The 21,904-nt window shown below is 42.5% G+C and overlaps 1 protein-coding gene across 1 annotated transcript in view; it reads right to left on the bottom strand.

Moving 5' to 3' along the window:
• Nucleotides 1-21,904, bottom strand: part of LOC121183309 (RNA-binding protein Musashi homolog 2-like) — a 92,292-nt gene that overhangs the window by 56,980 nt on the left and 13,408 nt on the right. Inside the window, exons 3-4 of the mRNA XM_041040331.1 lie at nucleotides 15,537-15,651; nucleotides 9,585-9,659 (exon numbers count right to left, since the gene is read on the bottom strand). Of these exons, the coding sequence (XP_040896265.1) occupies nucleotides 9,585-9,659; nucleotides 15,537-15,651 (190 nt within the window). The remainder of the gene's footprint in view (nucleotides 1-9,584; nucleotides 9,660-15,536; nucleotides 15,652-21,904) is intronic.

Genomic DNA, 21,904 nt, shown 5'->3' with positions numbered 1-21,904 from the left:
TGCATGACTTTGAAAATTTGTATGTGCCTTTTGTGGATGTGTGTGTGGGTCCTGTTATATCTGTTTACTTAACTAAGTGTTAAGTGAAACATCAGTTCCAGGCATGGCTCCCAACAAGGGAGGTAAGCAGAGAAAGAGATGGCAAAAGAGGGAAGAAAGCTGAGAGGGGGAGGCTTTATTGGTTGTGCCTGCAGAAGAGGTGGTCTCAAAGAAACTATGACCTTGTGCTTCACTGCCACACATATGCACACAATACTGTGCTACAGCCCTCAGCCCTCATCAGATGCGAGACAGTGGCCAGAGCAAGCTGTGAAGGACAGCATTCCTCTCACTGATGTCTCCACAGGAATGGACAGGTAGTTCTTCTGAATTCAGACAAAACTGAGGTTATTTTGTTTGGTCCCAAACACCTCAGAAACAGTTTATCTAATCATATAGTTACTCTGGATGGCATTAATTTAGCCTCCAGTACGACTGTGAGAAACCTTGGAGTTATTTTTGATCAGGATTTGTCCTTTAACTCACACATAAAACAAGTCTCTAGGACCGCCTTCTTTCACCTGCGCAATATCAGTAAGATTAGGAACATTCTGTTGCAGAGTGATGCTGAAAAATTAGTCCATGCTTTTGTTACTTCTAGACTGGACTACTGTAATCCCCTATTATCAGGATGTCCAGTTAACTCTCTAAAAAGCTCCAGCTGATCCAAAATGCTTCAGCGAGAGTACTGACTGGAATTAGCAAGAGAGATCATATTACTCCTGTACTAACTTCTCTTCATTGGCTTCCTGTAAAATCCAGAATTGATTTTAAAATCCTTCTCCTTACATATAAGGCCCTCAATGGCCAGGCTCCTTCATATCTTAAAGAGCTGATAGTACCATATCATCCCAACAGATTGCTTCGTTCTCAGAATGCAGGTTTGCTTATGGTTCCCAAAATCTCTAAAAGTAGAATGGGAGGTCGAGCCTTTAGTTATCAGGCCCCTCTCCTGTGGAACCAACTGCCAGTTTGGGTTCGGGAAGTAGACACCCTCTCTAATTTTAAAACTAAGCTTAAAACCTTCTTGTTTGACAAAGCTTATAATTAGTTCTAGTTACAGTTTTAGTTATCATGACTAAACATACAGTTAGTCACAATTATCTTTATAGACACTGTTACAGTTAAGGATATAGCCCTTAGTAGGGCTGGCCAGGCAACTGAATCATCCCCTAGTTATGCTGCTATAGGCCTAGGCTGCTGGGGGACATCCCATGATCTACTGTGCACTTCTCAGGGTGTCTGCAGGTTTGAACAAGTGAAATTTTAGACTTTTTTAGACCTTTTTTAGACCATCGTGGGTGAAATTTAAGACCTTCACGGAGTATTAAAAAAAAAAAAAAAAAAGAACAAGCCCAGATTGCAGTCAATTGACATTTATTGTAAATGAAACGAATATATATACAGCCATAATTTTCATCATTTACATCAGATTATGGAGGATGAGGGCCAATTTCAAAATCCCATATTGAACTGAGGGCCACTAACGAGGCAAAAGCAGAAAGAAAAGATTCCAAAAAGATTACAAAGAAGATTAATTACATATTTCGGAGCGCTGCACTTTTGATTGCAATTTGGTCCTCAAGAGCCTTAATCTGGGCAAGTTTGTCTTTAGCAGCCCTCCTAAGAGCATTTGATTTTGAGAGGAGCTGTGCCATTTTGCTCCCAGTCTTGGCCTCTGCTTGCTCAGCCAAATCATCTGCGTCTCTGCCCAGGGTCTCCATGACTTTATGTAGACCGTCTCGCTTCACTCTCAGGTCATTTAATTGCTCCTCAGCGAGTGCCCTTTCCTTCCCTTTTGCCTCGGCCTCCTTCCTCTTCCTCTCCTCTTCCAAATGTGCACGATACCTTGCCCTGGCAGCCATTACAGATTTAAGTAACTCCTGAGTAAGTGGCACCTTTGTAACGCCCCCATGTATGGCAATGTAATCGCAAACGAGCCTTTGTGCGACCAGTGTTTCCTCCTGCATGTTCTCTGTCTCGATCTCTTTATTGACAGAGAACCCTCTCTCCACAGACGCCTGCCCATGAGACAGTACAAGTAGTTTTTTGCAAAAGTCCCAAAGCTCTGGGTATGACTTGCAGATGATGCTGTGCAGGAAGATATCGAGCCTTTCTTGCATTGGCTTGAACAAGAGGAAGTCTTCATGCCTGCATTCCCCGGACAACAAAGCATCAAACTGCTGGAGAATGGTGTCCCCTGTGACAAAAAGATATAAAAAATAAATAAAAAAAAGTTACAAACAAGCATTGATGACTAATTTCACAAAAAGATTTGGCTAAATCTTCTTATGCCTTCAATTTAGTCATCACTATTATGGCTTTCCTTACAACTTTGTCAGGGTACAGTCTAAACCACACAAAACAGGGGTTAAAAATTGTTTGCTGGAGTAACCTAACTTAAGAGACCTACATTTGAATATATTGTGGTCATATTTTGACCAGGCATACAATACATACAGATCAGTTCTCATACTAAATTTACTGTACAAGATTATCTTAAAGTGGCACTCATAGCATTCCTATCTAGACATAATAGCCCTATCTAGAACTCTTCCTACCAGCACAAACTCCTCCAGCCAGCTGCCTGTTTTGCAGAAATGTCTGGACCAGTCTCTTCATTTTTGCCTTGCAGCCATCTGGATCTTTGCTCATGACTGTGGGGTCCAGACAATCCATGTCCCTAACTGTTCTGTACTTGAGAGGACTCTTCTCCTGCACTTTCTTGACAATGGCTCTGAGCCCTTGCATACACTCCCTTTTAAATTCGAGAACCTTGAGTTCTGAATTTTTGCTGTTCTGTACAGAGAAATGCAAAAGGAATATAAGCAAAAGTGCTGTACACATGTGCTCCCCCTTTGGCACTAAGCTACTAGTACCTTGAGGGCCTCCTCAGCACCCAGGCCGATATCCACGGAGTGCATGGCCATCAGGGTCTCCTTTTCCAGGTCCAGGTTGGTAAGTTGGACTGTAGTGATGTCCTGCAGGACCTCTCGTTTTACGAAACGACGCATCAGACTCTGTTGGATGATTACAAAGTAAACATTTTGATTATATGATCACTTTGCAAAATAATATGTACCATTTAGACTGCTGTTGATTTGCTGTTAATGTGTCTGTTTAAAACTGTATGCGTTTAATTGCAGCCCTACATAATGCTTTACTTTTGAGCTGACGTGTAATGGGGTGGGTGGGTGTGCTGGTATTATAACCACCATGGCTTTCAAAATAAACACTATAGGTTTTTGTTGTGACGTCATGGTAAATTTATGTATACATTATTCTGCTTATAGGAAAAGACCTTACCTTGATCAACTCTGCCAGATCTTTTCCCAGGTAAGGCATCACCGGTTCCTCAGTCTGGTACTTCTTTAAAAATGGGTCAAATAGCTGGGCGACACTCCTGAAAAACTGCAGCTTAGGTAGAGCCAGGGGATCTTTCTGGGCATCTTCAATGACATCAAAGCTTGCAGTGCCGGGATGTGGAAGCTCCTTGGTCCTCACAGCATTTGTGTACAACAGCATATATGACCAGATTTCCAGAGCTCGTTCGACCACCGGCAGGTTCTCAAGCCATCGATGTCCGCAGAACGCCAATGGAAACCGCGTAGACTTTGTGGTTTTGATGTAGTCTTCCCTTCTTGCGGGCACATTGTTGAATATTGTATGGAAGGCCCTGAGAAGCTTGTCCAGATTCCACGCTGAGAAGCCTGATTTAAATGCATTATGTAGGGTGTGTAACCCACAGCTTCCTACGGATATCAATCGAGACCCCCCATAGAGGTCAGCATATTCTGCCTGGAACAGGTCAAAGAATTTGAGGTTGACATTTGGCCCATCCATAGAAAATGACAGCAACTTGCTGAGGTCCAGGTTGCCTGCACATTCCTAAGGGAAGGAAACAAAATCAACCAATTAATTGAATTTGCATATATATAAAAGCACAACCTACTCTATTGTACACAACATTCATTAAATTATGAAAGTACACGTATCTGACATTTATCCAAAGTGACTTACAGATATAAGCAGAGGTGACAAAAGTACTCACATTCTTTACTCAAGTACAAGTATAGATACCTGTGTTTAAAAAGACTCTAGTAAAAGTTAAAGTATTGACTCAACTTTTTACTCAAGTTAAAGTAAAAAGTACAGGCTCTAAAAGATACTTAAAGTATAAAAGTATAAAGTACCGTAAACTTGCAAAAGGACAAAACCACCATTTTAGGGAAGCTTACATGACCTCGTCTATCCAAGCAAAGAATGAACTGAAATTGAAAACACATTTAAAACAATGAAACCGCCGTACAAGAATGAGGTATTGCGAACTCAATGTGCAGGGTGTTTGCAAAACTTTGTATTGTATGCAAATATATATTAGCCTACAAAATCAATCAATCAATCAATCACATTGCCTGCATGGCGCGCTTTACTGATACGGAATAGATTAAATTTACTGTTTATTAATCTAAACTAGAGGTAAGATCTTAAACCCAAGCCCGAGTCCGAGCCCGAATGATTGACATTTTAGGCCCGGCCCGATTTGTTGGGTCGGGCCGGGTCGGGCCGTGCTCCTCTCTCGCTGACTTTAAAAAAATAAATAAATATGTTTGTAAAAATGTATACTATGCCTCTCTCTCTCTCTCTCTCTCAAGGTGCAGCGCTAGATTCTTAAGGACGTACTGCTGCTGTGGTTTATGGCCCAATTTTCAACCCGTCAAAATGACGGACGGCCTTAAATTTTCCGTCAAGTCTTAAAAAATCCGTCAATGATGGAAAATTGTCCCCGATCTTACCTCTAATCTAAACACAAGAGTAACGACCTTGATTTCAAAATGTAGGGAGTAGAAAGTACGGATACTTATGCTCAAATGTAAGAAGTAAAAGTCAAAAGTTGGCACAAAAAAAAAATACTGGAGTAAAGTATAGATACCCGAAAATTCTACTTAAGTACAGTAACGGAGTATTTGTACTTCGTTACTTCCCATCTCTGGATATAAGGCTACTTGTTACAGTCCATGGAGCAATCAAGTCAAGTAGCTTTATCTCTCTCGCTCTCTCACACACACACAACTGTAAAGCTATTAATGATATAGAATCTTACCAAACGTAATGCAAAGGCCGATTAACAACATTAATCTCGAATATGATGACTAATCAACTAGCACTATGGTTATGCTGCAGCATTAAGGCAATGTCGCGTTATGCAATAAAGCAATGAGGATTACGATGGGGGACAGCGTTACCAGAAAGGAGGTATGACCGCTTGTCTGGTTAGTGCTACACCATGAGACTGACAAGCAATTACTCATGATGTTAAAAATGCAGTGCTATGCCAAAACCAATTACATCATTTATAAACAACAATGACATTTTAAGAATAATCTCCGTTGTTTCAAACACCTGGGTCATACCGGCGTAAATGGATACATGTAATATAAAAACACTTACTTTGACCTCCTTCAGCAAGTCGTTTGCTGTAGCATGGCCCAGGAACTGAGAGCCTAGGTAACGGGACTGTACCTGGCCGCCATCCCAGTACCTCACGTGAAGGTCCAGTTGTTTTTTTTTCGATGCGCGGTTCAGACTTTCGTCGAACATTAAAATGAAAGGGCCGGTCACCTTTGAGATGAGCTCTTTTTTGACGAACTCCGCGATTCCCCATTTGATGATATAGGCGATTTTATCCTTCCCGCATTGGAAATTTCTGGCAATGTCCGAGTCAGGAAACATGAGGCGAAACAACTCACCGACGTCGGTGTTCGCTCTATACGATTGGTGTTTGGCCACAGTGTTTAGCGCCCACAACACTTCTGCTTTCGTTGTTTCAGAAGACACCATTGAGTCACGAACATCTCTTTGCGTGCTGCTTGAAGTTGTTGCCACAGCCGTGGCAAAGAATCGGGTGATTCCATGAGAACGGCGCGCAGCATTAGCTGCTTCTTGGTGCTTGCTAGCCTTCATATGGGACTCGAGAGCCCTAAAGCCCAGGGTCCCGAGTTTTAGCGTTCTTTTGCATAAGGTGCAATATGCCTCACTGTCGTCCTCTGGAACACGTTTTAGCCAGTCAGAAAACTCTTCCTTTACAAGCCAGGTGTCATTAAATTTACACTTTCCCATATTTGTGTGATTTCTCCAATCCCGCCTTTCTCGCACTCTACACAGCCCGCGAAGAACAATGCTTGATCATCCTGTGACGACAGTACATTTCCGTTTCACGTAGTCTGTAATTTGTAGTTTTTATCGTGCGTTCCGCCAACATCAACATGTACTCAGGACTACACAGACCATAACCGCCACCATTAGAGAAAAAAAAGAACGGCGTGGTAATGTACGTAAAATAATACTTTTTTAAAACATTAATCCTGTATCGATATTTCGCATTGAAACGTTTGGTCTTAAATTACTCAAACTCAATTTTAGACTTTGAGTGCAAAATAGCCTGTATTTTAGACTTTTTTAGGCCTAAAATTTAAAATGTCTAATTTTAGACTTTTTAAGACTTTTTAAGACCCCGCGGACACCCTGCTTCTTCTTCTCTCTCTTTCTCTCCTCAGACCCACTCTCAAATTTATTAGCCTTTATTACATGTCATTAACTCTGTGTCCTCTCTGTCCCGTAGTCCTGTGTTTGTTTCTCTCTGGTCTCTCTGTCTCTGTACCTTTCTGCAGGTATCTCTGGCTCCGGAGCTGCATGTTCTGTGGTCCTGGCTCCACCCACCTGCTGCTGTTTATTGTCCACAATGATCCATTTCTTACACGTTTAATGTTCCATTCTGCTACAGATACATATTGGATTAATATTCTTTGCAGACTGTAATGTAAATAATTATCAGTCATGACAGCTTTTTGCCTCTGTGCTCTGTTTCCTATTATAACTGTAATCTGCTGAGCATACATTATCCAATAACTGTTCACTAACTGTAATGTAAATGCTGACCCACTAATATTGTCCATTGTCTGTATTATGCTGCATGTCCTTCTCCCCCTCTCCTCCATTCCTAGCTGTCCTATCTTCCTCCTTTCACCCAGCCCGGCCATGGGCAGGAGGGTCCCCCATCTGAGCCAGGTTCTGCTCAAGGTTTCTTCCTGTTAAAGGGGAATTTTTCCTTGCCGCTGTCGCCTTAAGTGCTTGCTCTGGGGTCAGGCTCTGGGTCTCTGTAAAGCGCTTTTAGACAATTTTGATTGTGGAAGGCGCTATATAAATAAAATAAAATTGAATTGAATTGAAAAATTCGTCCAAATGCAACTGACATCACTACAGCAAAGCACACTATCACAACTATATTCTTCAGTCACTACAAAGCCTTGAAGCTGCTCTTGGAACTATTATACAGGGTACCACAGTGTATGTCTTTTGGTACATCACGCATACGTCTCTTACACTCACCACAGATTGCAATACATATAGACCAACACAACAACACATTCCCATAAAGTTGGAATAAAATATATTTTACCTCTTCTCATGAAATGATTATGACAATGTGAGGTATTCTTGATAGATAAAGTGTATATCTTCTGAAAACTTTATTGATCAATCTCTTCCAATGTGGTTACTTCTGTGTATAAATAGGAATAAAAAGGGGAATGTGTCTGAAAACACAATTATTCCAACTTTATGGGTAACAGTGTATCAAGGGAGCACTAACTTGGCTATAAAAAAAAAAAGATTAGGCAATGGACGAACCTGACACTGAATCAGTTTGTAATAAAACTTAATGAAAGCCAGGTTTGATGCAGCAGGAATGAAAAGAAAGATACAAGTGTAATGTGCTGCCAGTGCACACATAATGAACACTTGCTTCTGTCTTTTATCTGGTAATGTCAGAGAAAAATAACACCTTCCACGTTGTTATAGAGAGACCAATACACTAAGCATTAAAGTTGTGATTACAACTACATACTCAAGGCACGGACCTTGATCCCACATGAGGTTGCTCCACATATGCCATGTGGAGCAATCTCTGTTGATGAGCACTTGAAGGAGATATCACAGTTAGAGGTGACAGCAGCTGGTTGTTTATGGCCATTTATTTATGTATGTATGTATATTTTATTTTTTTTACAGCAGCTGTTTTCTTAGTTTAGAATCTTGTTTTGGCCATATTGGTCTTACTTATATTTTACTTTCACTTACTGGACTGTAATCTTCCTGTTGCTAAATGCAATTTCCCCACTGAGGGACTAATAAAGGATTTCTTATTCTTATTATTCTTATTCTTGAGGCAGTACAGTCCTGAAACTGGTGCATTTGAATCCTGTGTCCTCTGGCTTTGTCTCACCATGGGACTTCTCCAGCACTGTTCAGTTTCTTAATCCATTTACATCCCAACCTTTTCTGCAAATACAGTCATTGCACTGTTTGCACTGTCAGATTTTACATGTGGTTGTTTCTCAGCACTTACTCCTCAGACAGAACTTGTCTCTTTGGGGTATATTAGGTATTAGACTGTTGTTCAAAATACACAATACGGAAAAAAGAAAGTCAGCCCCTGATGCCACTGGAAGTGATGTGACTGACAAAATAAATAAAATAAAATAAAATAAAATAAAATAAAATAAAATAAAATAAAATAAGGTTGTTTGTTGAAAGTGCAGTGTTTTCTGGCAATGCACTGCTTTGGCCAATCAAATGTGTGCCATAATTCTACTGTTTTCTGCCCTGCTGACTCATAGCATTACAAACCACTGTCCGTTGTGTTGGTGTCTATTGGTATCTATTACTCAAACTTCCTGAAATTCCCTCTTTACAGGACCCTATGCATTCTCATCATGCACACTAATCGTTTTTCAACACAGTGCTGCTTTTGGTCTGTATGCCTGGTAATTCTTTTTTACTGAAGTAGTTCTTTACATGGGTTACTTGATTAAGACACCTCATTGGGCAGTCACAGGGAACTTAGACATCTAGTTCCCTGTGACTGCCCAATGCTCCTGAAATATTAGAATGGGGCCATTTCAGAGGAAATACATTCCCTGCAAGGACTCAAAGAATATTTAATTGAATATATAATAAGAGTTCAATTTAACTTGAAAAAAGACTGCAAACATGCACAAACTTAATAAAAGCTTGAGTTAATTTCTTATTCTTATTAACAAATCTAATGAAAACACCCAAGGTTGGGCAACCGACAAACCAAGAAACTGTCCCCTGGATTCCAGGGGTCCTGAGACATCCAGGCTGTGAGTCTATTTTGTGTTAATTTAGGGGAATTTTTTTTTTGTGGGAGAACTCGCCACCAAATGACAAAATCGGATGACTAGCTTTCTGGGTTAAGCACTGGCATTTCCCATTTTAAAGGTTGTTAGGGGTAGTGAATGGGGAAATAATAGCTTTGTCTAATCTTAAAAAATCAAATTTGGAGAGAAAGTGGGATTGCATTTCACTGAGATTATACTGCTATCTGTGGACTGCTGGAAAGCAGAGTTGGTCTGACACATTTGTGTGTGTGTGTGTGTGTGTGTGTGTGTGTGTGTGTGTGTGTGTGTGTGTGTGTGTGTGTGTGCCAGAAGAGGAATCCAGTAGTTTAAAAGAGCACTTACCTGGGAACTGGTAGCTATAGCTGGGGGCAAAACCAGAGTAGCCTCTGCCATATGTAGCTACAATGTTAGGATAACCTGGAAAAAAGGAAACAGATGACTGTTAGGAAAACCTTATCTAATCTTGACATAATTTGAACTTCTATTGACGAAGTCTAAAATACTATATCAGCAACTATGTGGTCAGGTTGAGTGATTTACGCCTAGAATACAACAATTTAGCTTTTGATCTGTGCATTAATAAGGGAGTTATCTGAAATGTGAAGCAACCTAAAGGGCTGGCTATGACTAGTTTGCAGAAAGTGTTGCCCAGCCCTGTCTAAAGGCAAACATGCTCATAGCAATTTGGCAACTTTGTTTGAGACACACTGATTTTGTTAACACCTCCTTAACATCCATTGTCTTTTTTATATAAAATTTCTTTTATTGTTCTTTATTTTATGACATGAAATTGTGATAAGGTTATCCCTTAAACATTTCAAATCTGCAGTGAAGTTGTACCAGCCACTCTCAGATGTGATATCACATCCAAAGCCACAGTGTTAAAGTGAGGACGTTACAGTATAACACATTGCTACACTGCCACAAGTGCAGCACAACCACAGCAGGGGTGCCACATTGTCATGGCTGAGTGGGAGACTTAAAAGTTCTACTGAAGATTTGCTTTATTACACCAACTGACTGTAAAATAGAAGTCAAAGTACATTCAGTGCAGTTTAACTATTTATATTTAAATGCACTACTGAAAACGCCTGCATGGAGTTCGACCTTCATCCCATGTCATATTGTCCAGAATGTTAATGTTAGATCTCTCTCCACTTCAGACAGCAGAGTCTGAAGTGAACGTAGCTGATTTTACAGACTTGGCAATATTTCAATTTTTTTTTTTTTTTTTTTTTACCAAGCCAAATCTGCTAGAACCTGTGCCTTTCCCTCTCAGTATCTCTTCTTCATGCCCAATCCATCAGACAGGAATTGCAAAACTTTTATCTACACTCCTTGGTCGTCTTGCAGCTCCAAAACAACAATGGCAACATCTGGGTCCAAAGTTGACTTCAGTCTGATGGAACCATGTTCAATATTTGCCTCAAAGACATCAGTATGAGTTTTTAATCGTCCTATATTCTTCTTCGCTTTTTCTCTCCAGCTGAGTGCTGTTCATTCTTCACCCCATTTTCTAGTTTTTTGTTAGAGAGTTTCTGCGGTTCATATGTGACGTATGTGCAACATTTACTTTTTGATGAAATCTACTTGAATCTGTGCATATTTCCAGCAAACACAGGTGCTGACACTACATTTACATGTATCCATTTTTAGCTGTATTTCAAGAATTCTGTGTTACACCTTAATGGCCTCTTAATTACTAGTGCAGCAACAATGTCAAGTTCTAATTTAACCCAAATTTCCCCAAGGGACCTCCCAAAGGGATTAATAAAGTATATTCTATTCTATTGTATATTCTATTCTCTCACTGGGTTCCCACTTGCAAACACAACCAGTTATGCTTGTTGAAGTGTGCAACCAAGCAATAGTCAATCAAACCCCATGCGGTGGTGGGTGAGTATATCCCTGTGCCCCAGTCTCAGTGCTTTTTGACTGTGTCCAGCATATCTTACATACTACAGAGGCCCCAGGCTTGTGGTAAAAACTAGAATTACCTCTTCTTAGTTGTATGCCTCCGCAAAAAAGGCAAGTTTCACTTTACAACCATGTTTTTGGCCATAACTATGGTTTGTGACATCACAGTGACCTTACCATTTGAATCCAACTGGACATTTGTCCCAGACGTAAATTCCCTCCAAGCATTCCTGACATGTCATATTCACTAGAATGGGATGGAGGTGAGGTCACAGTAATCTTATACCTTGACCTGTGATCTCTGACCACCATTTCAAGAAAATCCCTCAAGGTATTCCAATGCTTTTGGCCGTGGCTGTTGCTGGTGCGGAGGCATTAAAAAATATTTAGGCAACAATCCATGGGAACGGATTAATAATCTGTGGATTGGCAAATCATGAATTTCATACATGTAATGCTTGATCTACAAAGTCTACCATTTTGACTCAGCACAGCTCACAGTAACCTAAGCCGAGATACTATGAAGCTACAATCAGTTCTGCCAAATACTGCACCCTCCCCTTAAAATCAAAGAAGGAACCAAAGCACTTTTTCACATTTAAACTTACTTTTACAACACTTTAGTAAAACTGAATGCTACAGTACCAGTCAAAAGTTTGGACACACCTTCTCATTCAATGGTTTTTCTTTATTTTAGTTACTTTCTACATTGTAGATTCATACTGAAAACATCAAAACTATGAAGGAACACATATGGAATTATGTAGTTAACAAAAAAGTGTTAAACCAACCAGAATGTTTTATATTTTAGATTCTTCAAAGTAACCACCTTCTGCTTTGATGACAGCTTTGTACACTCTTGGCATTCTCTCAGTCAGTTTCATGAGGTAACTTACACAAGGTCACAGCGGCCTTGACCTTTGACCTCTGACCCTACAATCTAATCCATTCATCCTTGAGTCACAGTCAACCTTTGTGCAAAGTTTGAAGACCATCCAGACATAAAATGAACATAAGGTCACAGTGACCTTGACCTGGCAGCAATCTACCACTCAAGTTTTAAGTATTATTAATTAATCCCAGATCTAAACCTAGTTATAACACATTTGAAAGCCTTATCCTCAGCCTCTCACATCCAAACTGGAAGACAGAAAAAACAGTCCTATTTGCTGTGGTGTTCCGACCACCTGCTCCTTTCTCAGAGTTCTTGTCTGTATTCACAGAATCTTTATCTGATTTAGTGCTTTGTACGGCTAAAGCAATTATAGTGGGTGACTTTAATATGCAAGTAGACACAGATAATGACAGCCTTAAGACTGCATTCAAGTCAGTATTAAACTCAATTGGCTTCTTTCAAAATGTTAACAAACTGACTCATTGTTTTAATCACATCCTTGTACTTACATATGGCATAGAAGTTGAAAATTTGACAGTATACCCTCAGAACCCTCTTTTATCCGATCATTCTTTAATAACATTTGAATTTACAATAATGAACTGCACAGCATCTGGGAAAAAATGAACTACTGTAGATATTTGTCTGATAATGCTGTTATCAAATATAAGGAAGTTATTCCATCTTTATTATCTCCATTGCCATGTACCAGTTTTACAGAGGGCAATGACCTAAACTTTACTCCAGCAGATATAGATTATCTAGTTGATAGTACTGCAACTTCATTACATACAACCCTTGACTCTGTTGCCCCTCTGAAGAAGAAGGTTGTAAATCAGAGGAAGCTAGCTCCATGGTATGATTCGCAAACACATACTTTAAAGCAGATATCACGAAAGCTGAAATGGAAGTGGCTATCCAGTAATCTAGAAGAGTTCTGCCTAGCCTGGAAAGGCAACTTCGTAATGTATAAAAAAGCCCTTCGTAAGGCAAAAACCACCTATTATTCATCATTAATAGAGGAAAACAAGAACAACCCTAGGTTTCTTTTCAGCACTGTAGCCAGGCTGACAAAGAGTCAATGCGCTGTCGAGCCGAGCCATTCTAAATTCATCACATCCTTCCTACAATTGTTAATGATCCTGGAATTTTAGCAAACTATAGACCTATATCCGATCTCCTCTTCTAAAATTCTTGAAAATACTGTTGCAACTCAGTTGTGTGACCATCTGCATAGGAACGGTTTGAAGTTTTTCAATCAGGATTTAGAGTACATCATAGCACAGAAACAGCACTGGTGAAAGTTACCAACGACCTTCTCATAGCATCGGCCAAAGGACTTGTCTCTATACTTGTCCTACTAGATCTTAGTGCTGCATTTGACACTACTGATCATAGTATGCTGTTGGAAAGACAGGAACATGTCATTGGGATTAAAGGAAAAGCACTAGGTTGGTTTAGATCATATCTATCAGAAAGATTCCAATTTGTTCATGTTAACGATGATTCCTCCATTTATACCAGAGTTAGTCATGGAGTTCCACAGGATAATGTGCTTGGACCAATATTGTTCACCTTATACATGCTTCCCCTAGGCAATATTATCAGGAAGCATGGAATAAATTTCCATTGCTATACAGATGATACCTAGCTATATTTATGTAGCCAGTTAGCCATACTTCAGGCATGTCTTAAAGACATAAAGGCCTGAACTTGTAACTTTCTTCTTCTGAATTCAGATGAAAGTGAGGTTATTGTGTTTGGTCCTAAACACCTCAGAAACAGTTTATCTAACCACATAGTTACTCTGGATGGCATTAATTTAGAACCTTAGAGTTATTTTTGATCAGGATTTGCCCTTTAACTTGCACGGGTGCACACAGTGGCTCGAGGCTCTAGGATTTTTATGTTTGTATTAATGTTTTTGTTTGTGTTTTCACCTGCATTTCAAAGACTTGAAGCTTTAATCCAGTACGGAAGGGCTGAATTGGTGGAATTGGGGAAAAACGCAGGAATTTATGCACCTCTGAAGCTGGATTTTATTCCACCTGAACTGCAGCGAACCACAGAGGCTCTTGCAGTCCCCCCTCTGTGGCCTAGCAGACGGAGGAGACAATGTAAACAAAAGCGGGGCAAGCGGAGCAGGCTGCGTGCTAGGCTACATGCTAAACCACACAGACCGGCTCTGCCCAGTGTCCTCCCATAGACTATAAGACATGTACATAGCACCCATGACGTCACCCATTAGTTTCAGGGAGTTCATTTTGTGACCAAACCATGGGCATTTGATCTGCGCCATCTTGGATTTTAGTGGGAGTGTACTTTCCATATTTGACTCAGAGGCGGTAACTGTACGGGTCAGCTGGGGTCAGTCGGCCGAGAACCCGACCACTTAGCTCGGAGCAACCGAGCTAGCCTAAAGCTAATCAGCTAGGCTAACAAGCTAAGCGGCAGCTACATCCACCACAGGACAGTCCCCGAGTCCGACCCGACTAGCTCGACCCCGTGTAACTGCGATACACAGCATACAACAGAGATCATAATGTTGCTGCTGTGTTTTAAACACGACTGTTTCAGATAGAGAGGTTTTAGGTGGAGCTGCAGGAGTTTTGGGGGGGGGGGATTTATTTCTAGCCTATTATTTAACTGTGAAACAATCATTATTTCATATTGATAAAATATATTAAAACGTTAAAAACATTATTATTATTATTGTTGTTATTATTATTAATGATAACAATAAAAATAATGATAATAATAATAATATATTAAAATGTTTAATATTTACCGGCTTTCACCACTGCCTCCACCTACTATCCACTTACAGTTACAGCAGCACACCGCTGCTTACTGACGGAGCTGCTCTGTCCATGCAATGTCGGACTTTTTAAACAGAAAAATGAGACAAAATAAAATTGTATCCTAGTATTCCCACAATAAATGGACTCTGAGAGCACAGAACACACTGTAACAGCGTTCTTAACATTAGCTGCTCCGGTCCTCTATCTGTATCAGTATCGGCAATTAAGTCATAAGCGTGCAAACATCCAGGTAAAATAGTGAGAAATTTACTTACAGAAAAACTGCAACACAGACTCCTTCGACGGTCGGTTAGTACAGTCTACACTACAACAAGCCATATTGTCACAAAAACCTATCCAAACATTGGCAAACAAACACGGACAGTGCATCCCCTGTCAACCGTTGGAGGTAACCGGAGGCCTCTGGATGTAGCCGCCTAGCCCATCTTATGCTTTAGCAAAGAGCTAACTGCCAGTGCCTGTCTATGGGGCTGTCACTCAACGTAACCACATCCTAATTTATGTAAGAATTTTAAGCCTAAATAACACTAAAATGGTTGTGGTACAAACAAATTCACCCTCCCCCCACAGTGTTCATGGAGATGGATAGTGCTGCTTGTACTATGAAAATAGAGCCCGATCTATTTCCATAATTGAAGAAAGGCAAACCAGTGTACTTACTTAGCATGCCCATGCCCAGCATGAGTGCATCCATTGTGTATGGGAGGCCCCTGGCCCGACCTCGTGTCCCTGGAGGAAACATCACTTCCTTAGGCTGAGCCTTTTTGCACTCTACCTGTGGGGCATGGACAACACAAGACAAAAATGATGACAATAGAAATAGATACAAATCCTGTTCACTGTGACATCAATGGAGTCTTTGATATGGACCATGATTAGCCTCTCAAAGCACTTAGTGACTATCGGGGTGAGGGCCACCAGCCAATAGTCATTCAGGCCCGACACTGTGGAGCTTTTGGGGATTGGGATGACACTTGATGTTTTCATGCAGGTTGGGATGGCTGCCTGAAAGAGGGAGATGTTGTAGATGTCTATTTGCACCGCTGACAGCTGGGAGGCACAATCCTTCAGTACCCGCCCCGGTATGTTTTCAGGGCCAGCAGTTTTGAGGGTGTTGATCCTTAGCAAGGACCTCTTCATCTCAGCCACAGTGACACTGAGGTGTTCCTCACCTGGTGGTGTGGTTAAATCTGGTGCTGGATGAAGTTTTGGAGTCTTCAAACCAGGCAAAGAAGTTATTCAATGGGGCGGCCATGGCGCAGCAAGTTAAGCATGCGGCTTTGGACTTTGTACCGCCCGGAGATCAGAGGGTCGCTGCTTCGATTCCTCGACCAAGCACAATGGATATGGGTGGTGGTGAAGGAGACACACCCCTCCGCCTCTGCAACCATGGCCGTGGTGCCCCTGAGCAAGGCACCGATCTACCCCAGCTCCCAGAGCTCCTCCTAGGGAAGCCCCCTGGCACAGTGTCTCTAGTGCATGTGCATGCTTGTGTGTGTGTTTCATTCACTTGGTGTGGGTAAAATGCAGAGAGTAATTTCCCCAGCTTGAGGGATTAATAAAGTATACAAACAAAAACAAAACAAAAAACAAAAGGGAGGGTGGGGTATTGTCTTGGGTATTGTGCATCTTTGCTGGTGTAATCCGTGATGCACTTAATACCTTTCCACATGCTCCGGGTATCGTTGGTGTTAAAGTGCCTCTGGATTCTCTTAAGATAAGATAAGATAAGATAAGATAGACTTTATTCATCCCACAACGGGGAAATTCAATTGTTACAGCAGCATATAGAAAAAGGTAGAAAACGGCAGTAACAGAAAATATAAAAATAACAATATACAATCCAAAAACACAATGGAGAAAAACAAAGGCAAAAGTACTCAGGTTATAAATATTATATACTATATACAAAAGGTGCTTGAGTCTTTGTAGAGAAAGTGACTGGTGATGTATGTAAACATAAAAACAGAATTATGGCAGTGCAGAGCAGCAGTAATATGTAACATGGTTTCATTATGTGTTGTCATTGTACAACCTCACAACTGTTGGGATGAAGGACCTGCGGTACCTCTCCTTCTTACACCGCGGGTGTAGGAGTCTGGAGCTGAAGGAGCTGCTGAGGGACCCCACAGTGTCATGTAGGGGGTGGGAGGTGTTGTCCATGATGGATGTCAGCTTAGCCAACATCCTTCTCTCCCCTACTTCCTCCACAGAGTCCAGAGGACAGTCCAGGACAGAGCTTGCTCTCCGTATCAGTCTGTTGAGCTTTCCCCTGTCCCTGTCTGTACTGCCCCCTCTCCAGCAGACAACAGCATAAAAAATGGCTGAGGCCATCACAGAGTCATAAAAAGTCCTGAGCAGAGGCCTGCACACTCCGAAGGACCTCAACCTCCTCAGCAGGTGGAGTCGACTCTGTCCCTTCTTGTAGAGGTCATGGGTGTGGTCAGTCCAGTCCAGTTTATTGTTTAGGTGAACACCCAGGAATTTGTAGCTGTCCACCAGCTCGATGTCCAATCCCTGGATGTTCACCGAAGTGAGGTGATGTCCTTTCCTCTGGAAGTTGATGATCATCTCCTTTGTCTTGCTCGTGTTGAGCTGCAGCTGGTTGAGCTCACTCCAGCAGGCAAAGTCCTTGATGACCTTCCTGTATTCCAGGTCATTTCCCTCAGAAACACAGCCAACGACAGCTGTGTCATCCAAGAACTTCTGGATGTGGCAGTGGGTGGTGTTGTAGGTGAAGTCCGAGGTGTACAGTGTGAAGAGGAAGGGGGAGAGCACGGTACCCTGAGGGGCTCCTGTACTGCACAGCACCACATCAGACACACAGTGATGCAGCCTCACATACTGTGGTCTGTCTGTGAGATAGTCTTTTGTCCATGCAGCCAGGCGTTGGTCCACTCCCATGTTCTCCATCTTCACACTGAGCAGTGACGGCTGGATTGTGTTAAAAGCACTGGAGAAGTCAAAGAACATGACCCTCACAGCACTCCCGCTGTCCTCCAGGTGTAGCAGTGATCTGTGCAGCAGGTAGGTCACTGCGTCGTCCACCCCTATCCCCGTCTGATAAGCAAACTGCAGAGGATCTAGTTGTGAGCCCACAATCTCTCGCAGCTGCCTCAGGATGATCCTCTCCATAGTCTTCATTAGATGAGACGTCAGAGCAACAGGCCTGAAGTGGTTTGGCTCCTTTGGACGCAATGTCTTCGGGACCGGAACCACACAGGAGGTTTTCCACAAGGCCGGGACCTTCTCCAGTCTCAGGCTCAAGTTGAACATGTGACTGAACACGCCGCAGAGCTGATCAGCACAGTCCTTCAGGAGTCGAGGGCTGATCCCGTCCGGGCCTGGGGCCTTCCTTGCCTTGATCTTCTTAAGCTGACTCCTCACCTGATTGTCAGTTATGGAGAGGGGGGGTGGTGGGGTGGTCGTAGGAGAATCTCTCAGTGGGGCTGGTGTTCTGATGAGGGGGCAGTCATCAGGTGTTGAGGGTGGCAGGCTGAGGAATGGGGGGGGAGGGGGAGAGGAGGTGGCAGGGGAGGTGAAGGAGGAGGAGGGAGAGGGAGAGGAGGAGGAGGAGGGGAGGGAGGAAGAGGAGGAGGAAGAGGAGGAGGAAAGGGGGGGAGGGGAGGAGGAGGAAGAGGAGGCCAAATCAAATCTGTTGAAAAACAGATTCAGTTGGTCCGCCCAGTCCTTGTCCCCGCCAGCCTGTTCTCTCCCCACTCCCTTCCCATGGCCTGTGATGGTCTGCAGTCCTCTCCAGACCTCTCTGGCGTTGTTCTGCTCCAGGCTCTTCTCCAGTTTCCTCCTGTACTGTTCCTTCCCTTGCCTGATCTTCACCCGAAGATCCTTCTGGACTCTCCTCAGTTCCTCCTTGTCCCCTGAGCTGAAGACCCTCTTCTTCTCATTCAGAAGAGCCTTAATCTCAGGGGTCACCCAGGGTTTGTTGTTGGCAAAACACCGTACCATCTTGGAGGGCACAGTGTTTTCCACACAGAAGTTGATATAGTCCGTGATGCAGTGGGTCATGCTGTTGATGTCATCGCCATGGGGGCTGCAGAGTGCATCCCAGTCTGAGTCTAGCACTGCTCTCCTCAGTCCATTGTTTCACAGGCCTCTTCACAGGTCGTTGTTTGATCACCGCAGGGGTGTAGTCTGTGACCAAATGGACAAGGTTGTGATCAGAACGACCCAGCGGGGGGAGGGGGGAAGCTGTGTATGCATCCTTGATGTTTGCATACAGTAGGTCCAAAGTTTTATTGTCTCTGGTGCAGCATTTCACATACTGGGTGAAGGTAGGGAGAGCAGATGAAAGGGAAGCATGATTAAAGTCACCGGATATGAGGATGAGGGCTTGAGGGTGCTGGTTCTGGAGATCAGAGATGATGGTGTGGATCTGATCTGTAGCTGCAGCAGCGACAGCCGAGGGATGAATCTAAACAGTCACAGCAATCACGTGTGAAATCTCCCTCGGCAGATAGAATGGGCGCATGCTAACCGCTAACAGCTCCAAGTCTCTGGTGCAGACCTGCTCCTTCACAGTAATATGTCCCGGGTGGCACCATCTCTCATTTACAAACATCGCTATCCCCCCTCCTTTCTTCTTACCGCTCTCAGCTGAGCTCCTGTCGGCTCGAAGAAGTTGGAAACCGTCCAGAGTGACGTGTGAGTCCGGAGAAAGTTCGTTCAGCCACGTCTCAGTGAAACACATGAGGCTGCATTCTCTGTACTCCCTCTGCAGTCGGGTCAGCGCCGTAAGCTCTTCCATCTTGTTGGGGAGAGATCTTACGTTCCCCATGATGATAGACGGTAAACATGGTTTATACCGTCTTTTCCGCTCCCTGCGCTTAACTCCCGATCTGCATCCACGTTTCCTCCTTCGTAGCTCCTGGGGGATCTCCGGTCTCACAGTGCAGAGAAGAGGTGTGTGGCGCAGGGCCAACAGTTGCTCCCGGGTGTAAACAATGGAGCCGTGGTTGAATGGGGTCCAGTGGCTGTGTGTGTTCCTCACAGCCACACCAAAAAGTTCCAAAAACAGCAAAGCGCAAGCTACAAGAATCACAAAAAGACCATCCATAGCTGCACCTTTGCTTAAAGTGTCGGTGTGATAAAAAACTGGTAACAAAAAGTATGCTAAAAATTATAAAAAACACTAAAAAGAGGTAGAAAGGTACAGAGCTGCTGTAACTGGACGCCACTCACGCGGCGCCATCTTGAAAAAAAAAAACTTGATGCCCACTGTCAGCTATCTCCTCACTACTCTGAGAGCTGCCGTATCACCTGACCTGAATGCAGCATCCCTGGCTTTCAGCAGTGATCTGACCTCTACATTCTACCAGGGTTTTTGGTTTGGGTGGATGGTCACTGTCTTGGTGATAGTGACATCCTCAACACATTTTGAGATGAACCTGAGGACAGAAGATGAGTATTCCTCTAGGTCCACCTCTACTTCTCTTGTCACAGGCAGTTTGAGATTGGTTCCACCACTGTGGTGTCATCATTACATTTAAAGGTTATATTTGTAGGTTGTGTGGGCATGGAGTTTTGTGTGTAAAGAGAATATAGGAGGAGACTCAGCATGCAACCTTGTGGTGTGCTGGTGCTAAGGGATCAGGTTTGGGGAGAAGTGGAGAGCAAGTCTGACAATTTATGTGAAGACCAGTATCAGAGAACTTTAGGGAAGGTCAGAGCAAAGAGTTGGATAATAACCAGCTGAGACCAAAGACTTATAGGACAAGCGTAAGTCATAGTTACAATATAACTGTGCTTATGTGGGAAAAATAAATGAAATACAGTATAAATCAAATCAACCTGCCGTCTACCTCACTTGATGTAAGTAGGTGGCTTAGTGTGGCTGGGGCTCACCTTAAAAGTGGAAAAGGTCAAGAAGAAGAAAGTCTTCTGACATTTTTGAGCTCTTCTTTTGAGTCTTGGAGATGTCTTTTGAAAGACTTTTGCATGCCCCCTGAATTTTCTGGCCTTCTAGACCAACTCAAAAATCTAATGTAAATAAGGTCAAAATAATCCAAAACATATGCTGATAATAAAAAAACAAAGAAATAGTGAAATTAGTACACTGACACAAACACAGTGAACTCATTAATACACCAGTATGCAAAAACATGTAACAGGGGCCAGATTTGTGTTCAGCTTCTAGCCACACTGTTAGTTTTTAGCATTAGAACACATATTAGTAACATGAAGTAACATAATTTAAATGACGAATGCATGAATTACCATGAATCACCTTGTAATCTACAATGTTTCACTCTTGCTACATCTACTGTGCCCTTCGTTTATTTGGATCTTTGAAGATAATATACACAGTACAGTGAAGCAGTCTGCTACTGCTGACCAGTGGGAGCTGCCCAGAACAATTAGTCGCTTGTCTTGTTTAACACAAGGCAACTCAATAGGTGGAGCTTAAAGGAAAGCTGGTCAGACATGCCTGCTATAAAGAGGATGGTAGCAAAGTATGGTACAAAGCTACAGAATTAGAAATGAGAGAGATGAACAATTAATGAGATTTCCAACAGGGAATTGTATTGTTAGCCTTTCAGTGCTGCAGAAATTATTGTTTGGAGTGTGAAATACATGCTCATGAATGGCCAGTGATAACCATGCATCACATCATGACATTATTTGTATCATGGCCAAGGAAGATATACAAGCAGATAAACATGAGGAATGGTGAGAAAATAATGACTGTGGAGTGAGAGTGCACTGGACAATTGGAATTGCCATGATGCTGTGGTCCTGTTAATTTTGTACAGTCTACGTGGTGGTAACGTATTATGTCACTTCCTGTTTGCTGCTTCTGCACTGTGGTGTTACGAGTGTTATCCTAGTTTATTAATCAACCCTTACTTTGCCGTGTTCTGTGGTCAATCTCTGAATTCCTGTACACGTATATTGCTTTAGTTAAACATCTGTGGTGCACGTGTCCCTCGGAATCTAACACTACACTCTAATCACTCTATCTCTGGTCCGCTAGCTTAGCTGTTAGCAATGGCTTCTCTCTCTCCTGCTGT

Source organism: Toxotes jaculatrix, chromosome 6 (assembly GCF_017976425.1).
Source record: "Toxotes jaculatrix isolate fToxJac2 chromosome 6, fToxJac2.pri, whole genome shotgun sequence".
NCBI lineage: Eukaryota > Metazoa > Chordata > Actinopteri > Toxotidae > Toxotes > Toxotes jaculatrix.
The sequence above is the reverse complement of the archived record's forward strand: the minus strand, read 5'-3'. Positions and strand labels throughout refer to the sequence as shown.